At 40.2% G+C, this 16,642-nt stretch overlaps 1 protein-coding gene across 6 annotated transcripts in view; it reads left to right on the plus strand.

The window, feature by feature from the left end:
- Nucleotides 1–16,642, plus strand: part of LOC140730411 (REST corepressor 3-like) — a 71,083-nt gene that overhangs the window by 7,372 nt on the left and 47,069 nt on the right. For 5 of the 6 annotated variants that reach the window (XM_073050762.1, XM_073050759.1, XM_073050761.1 and 2 more), the window contains exons 4-6: nucleotides 5,322–5,374; nucleotides 9,897–10,058; nucleotides 11,171–11,295. In XM_073050762.1, the coding sequence (XP_072906863.1) occupies nucleotides 5,322–5,374; nucleotides 9,897–10,058; nucleotides 11,171–11,295 (340 nt within the window). Of the gene's footprint in view, nucleotides 1–5,321; nucleotides 5,375–9,127; nucleotides 9,163–9,896; nucleotides 10,059–11,170; nucleotides 11,296–16,642 lie in introns of those variants that run through there. The other variant, XM_073050764.1, reaches the window with a different exon arrangement.

The raw sequence follows: 16,642 nt of genomic DNA on the forward strand, positions 1-16,642 counted from the left end.
TCCGTGATGTATTTGCTACTCTTAAACAAGACAAAATAGAATCCTTGATGCTTTTTTGTTCATAATCATCAACAACTAAGTTGATGGATTTAACACTTTTGCCTCAATAGATGTGATGTGGACTTAAGTGGCTGTTTAATGGCCACTTTCTAAAAGCTCCATAAGTTGCATTGAAATGCCTGATAATTGATCAAATAACATCTGTGGAGAGAGCAACAGTGTAAACTGGATAAAAGGATGTCAGTCTGACATGCTACTCTTCTTTCCCTTTCCCAAGGTGCAGTGAGACACTGAATATTTTGTTTTTATTTTGGAATTCTGATTTTTACTTTTTAATATTAGATGTTTATTCGAAAGGTAACTCTGAGAAACAAGATATATAATGGACGGCAGCTAAAACAGTTGCTTACTTCTTTAGTGGCCAATGGCTGCATGAAGTCAATTAGGAATCTAAAATAACCGAAATTGCATTTTTGGTTATTGAAAGGAAATGTAGGTGTCAGTGTTATACCATTTTAAATAAATGGCAACAAAACGAAATGTGATGTTAAATGTATTGGAGTCAAACATGAGGGAAGTCACTCAAATCTAAGAACAAAGGAAAGTATTCAGACTTAAATGATCTGTTGACTAGATCAACAAATAAAATCAAGCCAACCACTTCAAATGTTTTACAGCCCTTCTCACTTTAACCTGCTGCATGTGGTGATAAATGTAATTTTTAACTACTGTATGACTGGAGCTGTGATGACAGAAGCCAGATAGAGCAGGAGATGAAGCTTCACAGGCTGAACTTGCTGCTCCTTGAATTCAGCATTACTGATCATTGTTGGGGTGGTATTCACTCAGATAGGAGACTCACAAGTTGCCCTTCATTTAGGTGTGCAGCCTGAAGAAGCCCTGTACCTTTTTACCATGAGGCCAGGAGAAATGTGAATGTTCAGATTCAGATTCATGTATTTATCACATGTACATTGATTTCATGTATTGTGGGGAAGTTGAGGCCTTGTGATGCATGAGCAAAAAAAAGCTTTATCACGAAGCCATGACATCAGTCATAGATATATGAATGGAGAAAATAAAGCAGTGGGAAATTGTACCTCACTATGTACTGATATTAGTTTATTATGCTGGTGTAGTTGCCCTCAATTAATACAATGTTCTTTCACCAGGACAAGTGCATTACACCCTGTATAGGCTAATCTTTACTTGGGTGTTGATATGTCCAGTCATTTATTTTTTTCATTTATAACATAAATTTTACATGCATTCTTCTTAAGATGTAACATGCACTTCTGTTACCAGCTGTGATCTTAATTTTTGCTATGTTCAGAAGCATTAATAGACAATGTTCTTAGGTGGCCTGGGTTTGGTTCAAGGTTAGTTGTTAGACAGCTAACTGTGTTATTGATACTATGTAAATGCACATTATCATGGGGTGGGTTGTCTTATTTTTAAAAAAAAAAGTTGAACATGCTGGGCTTGACTGAAGAATGAAAGGAAATTGACTGAAATATATAGGATGCTGAATGTTCTTGAAAAGGTGGATGTGGAGAACATGTTATGGAAGAATCTAGAAGTAGGGGTTACAGTTTTAAAGTTGGGTTCATCCACTTAAGATGTAGATGTAGCGAAGTTTTTCTCAGTTGAGAGCTTTTGGAATTTTTTTCTTCAAACAATGTTTGCAGCAAATATTTTTAAGGCAGAAGTAGATATTCATAATAACTAGGCAGTTGAAAGGTTACCAGCAATGCAGAGCTGAGATTATAATCCGATCAACCATAATCTTATTAAATAAACTTGAAGGACTTGATGGTGAGTGGCTTACTCCTGTTCCTCATTCATATGCTGATTAGGTCTGTTAAAGGTAAGATTGCAATAATCCAAGTTGAAATTCAGAAAAATAAATCCTTTTTGAATATTGCTTTGCTACAATGGCAAATTATTATTTTTGTGGAATGTTATGGATACTTGATAGCAGGTAATGATGAGTTGAAAAAAGTTCAAAGTAAATTTATTATCAAAGAACTGTACATGTATGTCACCATATACAACCCTGAGATTTGTTTTCTTGCAGTGTACAAAAGACAACAAACTGCAAATACAAAAGAAACAAAAAGTAATAATAAACACAATAAATAAATAAGCAATAAATATCGAGAACATGAGATGAAGTGTTCTTGAAACTGTGGGAACAGTTACTGATGGGGCGAGTGAAGTTATCCCTCTCATTCAATAGCCTGTTGGTTGAAGAGTAGTTTCTGAACTTGATGGTGTGAGTCCTGAGGGTCCTGTACCTTCTTCCTGATGGTAACAGCAAGAAGAGTGCATGACCTGGCTGGTGAGGGTCCCTGATGATAGATGCTGTTTTCCTGTGACAACGCTCTGTATAGAAAAAATCAGTGGTGGGGAGGCTTTACCTGTGATGGACTGGGCTCTATCCACTACTTTTTGTAGAATTTTCCATTCAAGGGCATTGGTGTTTCCATACCAGGCTGTGATGCAGCCAATCAGTGTACACTCCACCATGCATCTATAGAAGTTTTAGATGTCATGTTGAATCTTCACAAACTTAAAGGAAGTAGAGGCACTGCCATGCTTTCTTGTAATTGCATTTGCATGCTGGGCCCAGGACATGTCCTCTGAAATGGTACCACCCAGAATTTACAGTTAATGACTCTTTCCATCTCTGATCCCTGGTCAGGACTGGCTCATGGACCTCCAATTTCCTCCACCTCAAGTCAATAATAAGCTCTTTGGTCTTGCTGAATAAGAGGTTGTTGTTGTTGTGGCTCCACCTATTTAGATTTTCAATCTTCTCCCTATAAGCTGAGCTGATATGTCACCACATTTGATGTGACCAACTACAATGGTGGTGTCAGCAAACTTTTATATGGCATTAGAGCTGTGCTTAGCGTGTAGTCATAAGTGTAAAGCAAATAGAGCCAGGAGCTAATCACCCAGCTTTGTGGTGCACCTGTGCTGATGGAGATTGTGGAGGAGATGTTGTTGCCAATCTGAACTTACTGGGGTCTGCAAGTGAGGAAATCAAAGATCAAATTGCACAAGGAGGTATTGAGGCCAAGGGTCTTGAAGCTTACTGACAGTGTTGAATGCCAAGCTATGGTCAATAAGAAGCATCCTGAAGTGTGAAGATGTACTGTTTTATAATTTGGCAAAATCAATTTTGAATAGGTGATGTTAGATTAACAATACCATAAAGATTCCTTAAATTAACTTGAACATGGGAATTGGGTTGAATCATTGGGAACTTCCTGAATCAATGTTTGATCTATACTCTTATGATTCTATTATTTAACTTGGAGTGTGGGAGCCATTAAATAATGCAATCCATTACTAGTGGGGTTATTTTGTTGGCATTGCATTGGGTAGGTTAAGCATCATAAAGAAAAAATGTTACCAATAAACATCAGATCCGTTAGCATCTTTTTAAGTGAAATTGTCCATCACATTAGAGAAGTTGAGATTTTCTCTTGACATGACCATCAGACTTGTGTAAGAAAACTGTAAATTTGCAGCTTTAAGCTATTCTTAATACTTTATGAAAGGGATGAAGATTATGGATGACTTTCGTTGAAAAAAAGAGATGTTTATTAATGAAGCCAGATGGGCATGTATACAACTATCGGCACAACCAAGTGGGCACCATGGTAGCGTAGATTTAGCAGGACACTATTACAATTTGGGGTATTGGAGTTCTGATATCAATTCTGGTGCAGTCTTTAAGGAGTTTGTACATTCTCCCTTTGACCACGTGGGTTTCCTCTCGGTGCTCTGGTTTCCTTCCAGAGTCCAAAGGTGTACTGGTTAGTATGTTAATTGATCATTGTAAATTGTCCTATGATTAGGCTGGGGTTAAATAGGTGGGTTGTTGGGTGGCGCAGCTTGTTGAGCTGGAAGGTCCTGTACTGCTGTGAAAAATAAGTCGGGTACAACATCAGACAATGGCAATGTAAACATTCCTCTGGTCATTTCAAATGTGAGGCTTAACTGTGGAGGTGTACACTTCAGTAACAGTTCCAGCCAGCAATTTTGTTGAGTTTTGAAAATGATCCTCTGTTGGTAATAATGAACCTTAGTGAAATTTGTATTTAAAAACATTATCATTCCCTTGCAACACATTCCAAATATTGTGGCTTTGTTGATTCAAATGGCAAGTGAGACAGAAAATCAACAAAGTACCTCCTCATTGTTATGAAGTACAGGCCAGTTTTTGAAATGTTCCTCAGGAAGCAGCTTTGAAAATAATATGTATATCTTGCCCATAATTAACATTGACAATTGCACAAGGCTTAACCAGTAAACATTTGTTCCTTCTCCTGTTTTGCACTCTAAAACAATTTGTGACAATTTGAAACTCAAAAGTTTTCCTTTCAGCATCCTTCTTATAAATACAAGAATCTGTGATGTCAATAGTCCATATTGCTTTAAAAAAAACTCCTTGCAGCAGTACATGTGTAGACTTGCTGGTCACTCTTCAAGTACACATCTAAATAATTTGTATATTCTAAACTGTTAATACTGTTTAGAGCAAATTACTGTGCAGTGAGGTCAATAAACTATTCTTTCTGTTCAGAAAGCCCAAGAGCCTTAGAGGTTTGGACTGTTAACTGGAGCAAAGGAAGCTGAGGGGTTTATAAAATCACAGGAGGCACAGATAAGATGGGTAGATACAGTCTTTCTCCCAGAATATGGGGGTCTTAAAACTAGATGGGAAAGATTTAAAATGGATATGAGGGACAATTTCTCACATAGAGGATGATATATAAATGAGCTGTCACATGCAGTAGTAGAGAAGAGTACAGTTAGAACATTTAAAAGACACTTGGACAGGTTTTTAAATGGATGAGCTTTAGAGGGATGTGGGCCAAATGCAGGCAAATGGAACTAGTTCAAGTGAAACTCTTGGACAGCTCAGATGAGTTGGGCTGAAAGGCCTGTCTCCATGCAGTGTTACTGTCTCTTAACTCAATTTTCATGAGATTTATTTGTGCTTTTTGTTCAGTCATCACAGCTCATTGCCTAAGAATTGTCTCACAACATATAGCATCAGAAATATTTTCCTATCCTAACTACTGTTGTCATTAGATCCCATTGATAGTAGCTGAAATTTTGAATGGAGATTGTTTATCTTAAAGACTTCCGGATGCTTTATGTAGAAGTGTTCAATGTCAATATTGATCATCATATCAGGACATTATAATGAATACCAACAAATGCCTGAACTGTGCCTGTATTTTATTGGAGGGTGGGGAAAGCAATTGCATTGAGTTTTACTTACTCTTGTTTTGTTTATATAGTGGATGAGTATATTGCAGTAGCAAAGGAAAAACATGGCTACAATGTGGAACAGGTTAGTAATGAACTATTCTAGTGGTTTATTTAGAAAGTTGAATACAATCTGTCTTTTTTTTGGTTTTTTTCTTTTTCCAGTAGTTTTCATTGAATATAAAAATTTATCACACTTTGATCTTTGTTATTTTTAATATTCTCCATGTTTTGCTGTTGGATCACAAAGGGATTTGAGAAAACCTATAAATTATATTGCCGGTGGTGTAGTGGCACCTATACCAGACTTCAGGGTGAGAGGTCCCGGATTTGAATCCTGCCGGCTCCTTACACGAATTCCACCCGTGCTGTGTTGAGCATTGAGCTAACGATTCGGCCTTGCAAAGCAGACAGACGCTAAAGAGTTGCCACCCGACGCACCAAATGAGGTGCGGAAGGAACTTTTAAAAATTAAATTGTTTTACTATATTATGCCCATATGATGCAACAAGTTTATCTGTAGCACAGTGTTTCCATTTTGCATCAATAAACTTCTGCAAAGCTGAACTTGAATAAAACTGATTGCTGTAAAACATGGAGATCTGCATAATTCGGTAATGAAATTAAATGTGAAGTAAATATCTGCAAAGTTACACGTGCATAAATGTTCCCATTTTCAATCCACTATATGCACTCAGTGGCCACTTTATTAGGTACAGCTGTATACCCGCTTGTTAAAGTAATATAATCAGCCAGTCACGCGGCAACAACTTCAATGACTGAAGTCATGCAGACATGGTCAAGAGATTCAGTTGTTTTCAGACCCAACATTAGAATGGGAAAGAAATGTGATCTAGCTACTTTGACCATGAAAAGATTGTTGGTGCCAGATGGGGTGGTGTGAGTTGCACAGAAACTGCTGATCTGGGATTTTCATACATAACAATCTCTAGAGTTTACAGAGATAGAACTAAAAATAAAGATCCAGTGAGCTGCAGTTTTGTGTGCAAGAATGCCTTGTTAGCAAGAGTTTAGAGGAGAATGACCAGACTGGTTCAAGCTGACAAGAAGATGACAATAAGTCACAACAGTGGTGTGCAGAAGACCATGAGCGTAGAGAAATACACACAAAAAAAGTAAAATCATAATGTAGAGTGAGAAGCTCTAGTTTCCTTACATGATGTATTTAGTCAGGTAATTGGCCAGGGTATCTGCTGGAGCGGAAATTACACACAAATCACTTGGATTACAAGGCAGATGTTTTCACTGCTGCTTGCTGTAGAGTGATCTTGAGTGCTTGAATGTTTGGATAAAGCCAAAATCAGTTATTTTTGTGTTATCCACTGTCCTCGCTCACCTGGAGAAGAAGGATGCTAACATTAGAATTCTGTTCTTGGATTACAGTTCATTCTACACTATGCATCTCCCCAGGCTCAACAAGAAGCTCAGAAACCTCAGCCTGAACCCCGTCTTGTGCAGCTAGATCCTGGATTTCCCTGTCAGTTCACCGGCAGAAGTTTAGAATGGCGCCCTCACCTCTGCTCCTGACCCTTAACACAAGAACCTCCCAGAGCTGTGTCCTGAGCCCCCTCCTCAACTCCCTATACACCCACGACTGTGTTACCATGCACAGCTCCAGTCTGCTTATCAAGTTATAGGTGACACAACACTGATGGGTTTTATTTCCAACAATAATGAGACAGCCTACAGAGGAGAAGTCAATGCCCTGATACAGTGAGGCCAAGAAAATAACCTTTCGATGTCGATAAAATGAAGGAGTTGATCATGGATTACAGGAGGAATGGAGACAGACTAGCCCCTATTGACATCTATGGGACTGTAGTTGAGAGGGTGAGTGGTTTCAAGTTCCTCGGTATACACATCACCGAGGATCTCACCCTGAACTGTGCATACTGGCTGTGTAGTGAAAGAAGCACAACAGTGCCTCTTTCACCTCTGATGGCTGAAGAGGCTTGGCATGAGTCCCCAAGTCCTCATGACTTTCAACAGGGGCACCATCCAGAACATCCTGACTGGCTGTGTCACCACCTGGTATGGGAACTGTTACTAGCCTCAAATCGTAGGGCACTGCAGAGAGTGGTGCAGACGGCCCAGCGCATCTGTGGTTGTGAACTTTCCCCTATTCAGGACATTTACAGTAGCAGTTGCGTTTTTTTAAAAAAAAGGGCCTAGAGGATCATCAGGGACTCCAGCCACACCAACCACAAACTGTTTCAGCTGCTCCTGTTTGGCAAATGTTATTGCAGCATTAAGGCCAGGACCAACAGACTCCAACATAGCTGTTTTCACCAGGCCATCAGATTTATCAATACACATTGATCTGATTGTATATCTGACTCTACATGCATGTTTACAAAACAATTATGTATACAATCGTAGTGTTTGGGCAATATTCTCCCGCATTAGGATTTCTTATTGTACATAGCAACAGAGATGTAACATAAGGGTTTTTACTCCCTCATGTGAGATGGATGCAAGAAATAAACAATTCTAACTTCTCAATTGTACCCTCTGATTGAATAGTTGCTGATGGCAGGTGATTAAATTTTGCAGGGATGCTGTAAATGACAAGCACACTAAGAAATGGGGAAGTTCAAGTGAAGTTCAATTCAGCGTCAATTTTTTTTTCATCTCTATGGCTGGATTGAGAGACTTGGGCATTAAAAGCAGTAGCTAAGTATTGTCGGCAGAAGAAAGGGATTTACTGGTTGAGATTACAGTGACAGCTGATAAATAAAAGTACAATCATGTGAGAATGGCTTAGAAGGTTGAAGTGAAATTGTTTCTGTCCCCTGCCCTATAGACAAAATTGGACAAGAATTTGTGCCTTACTTAAATTTGTTGGCCATCTTGTATCTCGAGAATAAAAGGATGTCCCTTTAAAACAGATTATGATGAATTTCTTTAACCAAGGGTGGTGAACATGTGGAATACATTGCTGCAGGTCTGCCACCTTCAACAGGACCCTACCAACAAACACATCTTTAGCTTCCCCGCCCCCACCCTACTCTGCCTTCCACAGGTTTCACTCCCTCCGTGATTCTGTTGTCTATTCATCCTTCTGTCCTCATCTCCCTCCTGGCACTTATCCCTGCGAGTGGCAGAAATGCTACACCTGCTCATTCACTTCCTCCCTCACCGCCATTCAGGGCCCCAAGCAGTCATTCCAGGTGATGCAAATCTGTTGGTGTTGTCTACTGTATCTGGTGCTCCCAGTGCGGTCTCCTCTACATAGGTGGACTGCTTTGTTGAGCACCTCAGTTCCATCTGCAAAAAGTGGAACTTCCTAGTGACCAACCATTTCAGTTCCTGTTTCCTTTCCCATTCCAACATGTTGGTACATGGTCTCCTGTTCTGCCATGTTGGAGCCACTCTTAGGTTGTAGGAGAAACACCTCGTATTCTGTCTACGTAGCTTCTAACTTGATGGCATGAACATCAATTTCTCCAACTTCTGGTATTTTCCCCTCCCCCTTCCCCTCTTCTTTTCCCCACGCTGGCCTCTTATCTCTTCTCGTTTGCCTATCTCCACACCCCCCTGGTGTCCACCCCCCTTCCCTTTCTCCCATGATCTACTCTCCTGTCAGATTCCTTCTGTAGCCCTTTGCCTTTTCTTTCCACTTATCACCTCTCTGCTTCTAACTTCATCTGCCCTCCCCCAGACACCTGGCTTCACCAATCACCTTCTAGCTTGTCCTCCTCCTTCTCCACCCCCCCCCCCCCGCCCCGCCACTCTTATTCTGGCTTCTTACCCCTTCCTTACCAGTCCTGTTGAAGGGTCTCAGCCTGAAATGTTGACTGTTAATTTATTTCCATAGATGCTGTCTCACCTGCTGAGTTCCACCAGCATTTAGTAAGTGTTGCTCTGGATTGCATCTGCAAGATCTCTTGTATTTAAAGTAGGTGTTAATAGGTTCTTGATTAGTAAATGCATTAATGATTATGTGGAATAGGCAGGAAAATGTGGTTGAGAGGGAAAATAAATCGGCCATAATCAAATGGCAGAGCAGACTTGATCGGCTGAATGACCTGATTCAGGTCCCATGTTTTATGGTCTAAGAATAGTTGGATCTCTTACCCCACTTGTCCCATCCTCCTCTTTTCTTTTTAAACAGAAAAGGCTATGTTAATGAAAGCTTAATATTCAATTTCAATTTTTTTTCAATGTGGTCCTCAGACTCGTGTTGGGGAGCATAAAATACTCAGCTTGTACTTTCCAAACTTATTCTTAAACGGGGTTACAGCCACGGGATTTGTATAATAATGAGGTTCAATATCACTGGGAGAAAGGGAAATAATGAAAGTGGAGGAAGCAAGATTTGTTGGCTGCGTAACCTAAGTGTTTAAAATAGTGTAGTAGTAGGAGCATTCTTGTGTTGGGAGAAATTGGAGTTTTGTGAATTTCGTGATATTCCTGTATTAAAAGTAACTCATTCACACCTTTTGAGAGCCTTTGAAATAAGTAAATGTCTTGATTCTTTAGAGCTTTCAATTTGCCATAGGTTGTTTAAATTTGGGTTAACAAACAATGCACAAATTTCAAGGTCGTCTCTTAATATATTTTTACTTTGCATATACCTCACATAGGCTTTGGGAATGTTATTCTGGCACAAACACAACATTGAGAAGTCATTGGCGGACTTGCCTAACTTCACCCCTTTTCCAGATGAATGGACTGTAGAAGATAAGGTCCTCTTTGAACAGGCCTTCAGCTTTCATGGAAAGAGCTTTCACAGAATTCAGCAGATGGTAACTGAACCTTTTTATAGTTTTCTTTTAAACTTTCTAATAACCTGCTTTCCACAGGGGTGATAAAGGGCTGTAAAGTGCTGCATGGTGTAGAAAATGCTCAATTAATAAGTGATGAGAGGCTAACTCTGTTTAACACATGAGGAAATCTGCAGATGCTGGAAAGGCAAGCAACACACACAAGATGCTGGTGGAATGCAGCAAGCCAGGCAGCATCTATAGGAAGAAGTACAGTGGACGTTTCGGGCCGAGACCCTTCGTCAGGACTAACTGAAAGAAGAGATAGTAAGAGATTTGGGGGGGGGAGGGGAGTACGAAATATTAGGAGAAGACAGGAGGGAGAGGGATGAAGCTAAGAGCTGGAAAATTGATTGGCAAAAGGGATACAGAGCTGGAGAAGAGAAAGGATCATGGGACGAGAGGCCTAGGGAGAAAGGGGGAGGGGAGCACCCGAGGAAGATGGAGAACAGGCAAGGAGTGATTGTGAGAGGGACAGGGAGAGAGAAAAACAAGGGAGAAATAAATAAGGGATGGAATAAGAAGGGGAGGAGGGGCATTAATAGAAGTTAGAGAAATCAATTTTCATGCTATCAGGTTGGAGGCTACCCAGACGGAATACAAGGTGACCTACACTTTGTCCACCAGAGAAAGCAGGATCTCCCAATGGCCACACATTTTAATTCCACGTCCCATTTCCATTCTAATATGTCTATCTATGGCCTCCTCTACTGGCAAGATGAAGCCACACTCGGGTTGGAGGAACAATACCTTATATTCCGTCTGGGTAGCCTCCAACCAGATGACGTGAACATTGATTTCTCTAACTTCCGTTAACGCCCCTCCTCCCCTTATCCCTTATTTATTTATTATTTTTCCCTCTTGTTTTTCTTTTCCTCTCTCTCTCTTTCTCTGTCCCTTTCACAATCACTCCTTGCCTGCTCTCCATCTCCCTCTGCTAAGTGAAATATCCTTTTATTAGAGATTTGAGGAATTATTTTATGATTTTGGTTTGGCTTGACTTTCCATTTCCCATTCTCATTGTGATGCCACACAAGTTCACTTTCTAGGATTTTGACCTTTTCCCCCCCCCCCCCCCTTGTATCATGTTTCAGTTACCGGATAAGTCAATTGCAAGTTTAGTGAAGTACTACTATTCATGGAAAAAGACTCGATCACGAACAAGTTTAATGGATCGGCAAGCACGAAAATTAGCTAATAGAAACAATCAAGATGAAAGGTGAGATCAGAAAGATGATTATTACTTTGGAACTCGTGGTACTATTTGTAGAAACAATTTATGATTATTTAACACTTGTGCTACGTCACACTAACTTCCATTAGAAGCAGGACCTGGCTTCTTGGATTTTCATACCTGCTGCATTTAGTAAGGTCAAGTCACAGAGACAAATTCACCCTGGGAATTCGGATCGCAGTTCTCCCAGCTATTCTGACATCAGATATGAAACTTCTGTTCTGTAGCAGCCCACTGAAGCTTATTTCCCCTCGTAGAGTTATCAAAAGCAACATCTTCAAAGTAATTGATGCGTAATGCAGGAAAAGGCTATTTATGGATCATTTTACTTTAGCTTCATTCTTCTCCACTCACCAACTTTCCTTTAATCCCTTTAATATCTGCCTGCAGGAGTTTTCAATTGATGACACTGGCCCAACCAATAGACCTGTGAAGAGTATGGATACATGGAAAATGTTGTTACTGCCTAACATGATGGTGCAAATTAATAGCATGTTGAAAAAACTCTTGTCTGCCCAAACTGTTCCCTGGGTGCATTGCAAGGTTTGGTACAGTGGGTATCAAGATTCAAGAGTTTTGTTGCACATTGCAGAATATCATTATAAAAAGGGAAAGCCTTGCCACCTTTATGGCAAGCAACAAAAGAGGGAGGAGACGAACTATAGAGCCCCTTCTACTTGGGTGATAAGTAAGGAACTAATTCACCCTAAATTTCCCATTTACCAACAGTCTTTCCTCTTCTCATCTCAGTGTTGCTAATCATAAAGTCTTGTCCACAATGCAGAAATAAAAGCTACACAAATGGAACCAAATTCGAAAACTCATTCCTGCATTATTTTGTTACTTGTTAAGATGGCGCTGAGGTGTGGTCTCTATCGAGATCACAGCTTAGATTTTTTTTCAGGGAGTTTCTGTCCGAATGAAAGGTAAAGGTAACAGGTTAGGGAACCTCAGTTTTCAGGAGATTCTGAGGCCCTGGTTAAGTAAAAGGAAGGACATAGCACTTATAGACAGGTCGGAACAAACAAAGTACTTCAGGTGTGTGTGTGAAGTACAAAAAGAACATGCAAATCAGGAGAGCTAAAAGAAGGCATGAGGTTGCCGTAGCAGACAAGGTGAAGGAGAATCCTAAGGCTTCTACAGAGCAACGGGGTTGCCAAGGGGACAAAATTGGTCCTCTAGAAGATCAGAATGGTAATCTATGTGAGGATCCTAAAGAGATGGGTAAGAATGGATTTTTTTGCAGCTATATTGACTCAGGAAATGGACACAGGGTCTATAAAAGTGAGGCAATGTCATGGACATTATACAGCTTACAGAGAAGGATGTGCTTGCTATCGTAAAGGAAAATTGGGTTGGATAAAACCCCAGGGTCTAACCAGGTATTCCCTCTGAGCCAGTGGGAGACAAGTGCAGAAATTGCAGGGACCCTAGCGGAGATATTTAAATTATCCTTCGTGACGGGTGAGGTACTGGAGGTTTGGAGGAATATTCTAAGAATAATCCAGAAAATTATAGGCTAGTGAGCCTGACATCAGTAGTGGGAAAGTTATTAGAAGGTATTGTAAGGGGCCAGGTATGAGTATTTGGATAGACAGGGTCTGATTAGGAATAATTAGCATGGTTTTGCGCATGGTAATTTGTGTCTTACCAATCTTAGAGTTTTTCAAGGAAAGTTGATGAAGGCAATGTAGTGGATGTTGTCTACATGGACATTTGACAAGGTCCCATACTAGAGGTCGGTGAGGAAGGTTTAGTCACTTGGCATTCAAGAGGAGGTAGTAAATTAGATTAGATATTGACTTTGTGAGACAGGCCAGAGGGTGGTAGTAAATGGTTGCTACTGTGACTGGAGGCCTGTAACTAGTGATATGCCGCAGAGATTGTCCCTGGGTCCGTTGTTGTTGGTCCCAGCCAGATCCAGTGATCTGGATGATAAAGCGGTTAACTGGATCATCATATTTGCTGATGTCACCAAGATTGGGGTGTAGTGGACAGCGAGGAAGACTATCAGAGCCTGCAGCAGGATTTGGACCAGCTGGAAAAATGGGCTGAACAATAGTATATGGAATTCAATGCACACAAGTGTGAGGTGTTGCATTTTGGGAGGTCACTCAGAGTTGGTCTTACTCAGTGAATGGTAGGGCATTGAGAAGGGAAATCGAGAGTGAAAAGAGGACATGGGAAAGCTTTGGCGGATAAGCTAAAGGAGAATCCTAAGAGATTATACAAGTACAGTGCCTATAAAAAGTATTCACCCCCTTGGAAGTTTTCATGTTTTATTGTTTTACGGTATTGAATCACAGTGGATTTAATTTGGCTTCTTTGACACTGATCAACAGTAAAGATTCTGTCTTGTCAAAGTGAAAATACGTTTCTACAAATTGGTCTAAATTTATTACAATTATTAAACAAAATAATTGATTGTATAATTACTCAACAATTTATTACAATTATTAAACAAAAAATAATTCATTGTATAAGTACTCAACAGTTGTTGCATGCGCAGTCTCTCCCATTTCAGCCACTGAACCTTGTAACTCCTCCAAAGTTGTCATTGGTCTCTTGATAGCTCCCCTCACTTGTTCTTTTCTTGCATGGACACTCAGTTTTTGAGGATAGCCTGCTCTAGGCAGATTTACAGCTGTAAATCTTTTCGTTTTCGTTTCTTGATGATTGTCGTAACACCCAAGGGACATTCAGTGACTTGGAAATTTTCTTGTATTTATATCCTGACTTATGCTTTTCAATAATCTTTTTAGTAAATTACTTGGAGTGTTCTTTTGTTTTCATGGTGTAGTTTTTGCCAGGATACTGACTCACCAGCAGTCAGACCTTCCAGATACAGGTGTATTTTTACTACTATCAATTGAAGCACCTTCACTGCACATAGGTGATCTCCGTTTAGCTAATTATATTACTTCCAAAACCAATTTGCTGCACCAGTGATGATTTTGTGTGTCATATTAAAGGGGGTGAATACTTAATACAATCAGTTGTTTTGTGGTTTATATTTGTCAGTAGATTAGATCACTTTGTAGGGATCTCTTTTGCTTTAACATGAAAGAACTTTATCTGTTGATCATTGTCAAAAAAAAGCCACATTAAATTCACTGTGGTTCAATGTTGTGAAAAAATAAAACATGAAAAATTCGGGGGGCTTTGTTTTGTGAAAAATCACAATTGTTTGAGGAATTTGAATTGTTCGAAGAGGTGATGAAGAGGATTTGACAAGGACAGGGAGGTAGAAGTTGTCAGTGGGGTCTTCACTGAGGCCTTTGACAAGATCCTGCAAGGTAGGGAATTTTGGAAGGTTAGCTCACATGGGATCCAGGGAGAGTTAATTAATTGAATACAAAATTAGCTTGGTGGAAGGAGTCACAGGGAGGTAGTGGATGGTTCTTCAGATTTGATGCCCAAGACCAGTTGTGTGCCATCGGTATCAATGCTGGGTCTACTTAGCAACTTGGATGGGAATGTGTGTGGTGTGATTGGTATGTCTGTGGAATTTTTTTTAGTGTAGTCGAAAGAAGGTTTAGGTTTCAACAGCATTGAGCTGGACTACAGAATTGGGCTAAGGACTAGCATATTAATCTTAACTCAGACAAGTGTAAAGTGTTGCATTTTTGTCAGTTTAAACCAGGGCAAAGTGATAAGGTTGTAGAGAGTATTGTCGAACAAAGAGAGCAAGAGCATCAATCCCTAGTGATACAGTGGTGCGAAGGGCATTTAGTATGCTTGCAATTATTAGTCAAGGCATTGAATACAGGAATTAGGGCATAGTATATCAATAAAAGCAGGTATTCTGGTTGCTCTGCTATAGAAGGGATGTCATTAATCTGGAAAGCGTGCAGAAAAGATTCACAAAGATGTTATGGGATTCACAAGATCACAAGACAAAGGAGCAGAAGTAGGCCATTCTCGCTCCACCATGAGCTAAACTGTTCTCCCATCTAATTCCAATTTCTGGCTTTTTCCCCATATTCCTTGATACCCTGACTAATTAGATACTTATCTCCTCCTTAAACATCCTCAATGATCGGGCCTGCACAGCTGTATGTGGCAAAGAATTCCATAAATCCACGACCCTCTGGCTAAAAAAATTTCTCCTCATCTCTGTTCTAAATGAGTATCCTCTAATTCTCAGACTGTGGCCTCTTGTCCTGGACTCACCCACCAAGGGAAACAGCCTTTCCACATCTACTCTGTCCAACCCTTTCAACATTTGAAATGTTTCTATGAGATCCCCTCTCATTCTTCTATACTCTAATGAATACAGTCCAAGAGCCGACAAACGTTCCTCATATGTTAACCCTTGCATTCCAGGAATCATCCTCGTAAATCTTCTCTGAACTCTCTTCCAACATCAGTACATCCCTTCTGAGATAGGGGGCCCAAAACTGCACACAGTATTCCAAATGAGGTCTCATCAGTGCCCCATAGAGCCTCATCAACACCTCCTTACTTTTGTACACTATTCCTCTTGAAATGAATACCAAAATAGCATTCGCTTTCCTCACTACCGATCCAACCTGGTGGTTAACCTTTAGGGTATCCTGCATGAGGACCCCCAAGTCCCTTTGCACTTATAATTTTTGAATTTTCTCCCCATCTAAATAATAATCTGCCCAATTATTTCTTCTTCCAAAATGTATAACCGTACATTTCTGAACATTGTTTCTCATCTGCCGTTTCTTTGTCCACTCTCCTAAACTGACCAAGTTTCTCTGCAACCTTTCCATTTCTTCAACACTTCCTGCTCCTCCACCTATCTTGGTGTCATCTGCAAACTTAACCACAAAACCATTTAATCCGTAATCTAAATCATCGATATACAGTGTAAAAAGAAGCGGCACCAACACTGACCCCTGCAGAACACCACTAGTAACTGGCAACCAGCCAGCATAGGATATCTTTATTTCCACCCTTTGCTTTCTGCCTTTCAGCCAATGCTTCACCCATTCCAATATCTTTCCTGTAATTCCATGGGCTCTCATCTTATTAAGCAGCCTCTTATGTGGCACCTTCTAGAAGGCTTTTTGAAAATCCAAATACACAACATCCACAGCCTCTCCCTTGTCAATCTTATTTGCGATTACCTCAAAAAATTCCAATAGGTTGGTGAGGCAGGATCTTCCCTTCATGAAACCGTGCTGGCTTGGGCCAATCTTGACATGCACCTCGAGGTATTTCATAACCTCATCCTTGAGGATCGACTCCAATAACTTTCTAACTACCGATGTGAGACTAATAGGTCTGTAATTTTCTTTTTGCTGCCTCCTTCCTTTCTTAAACAGCATAACTACATTTGCGACCTTCCAGTGCACCAGAA

This window comes from Hemitrygon akajei, chromosome 7, assembly GCF_048418815.1.
Source record: "Hemitrygon akajei chromosome 7, sHemAka1.3, whole genome shotgun sequence".
NCBI lineage: Eukaryota > Metazoa > Chordata > Chondrichthyes > Myliobatiformes > Dasyatidae > Hemitrygon > Hemitrygon akajei.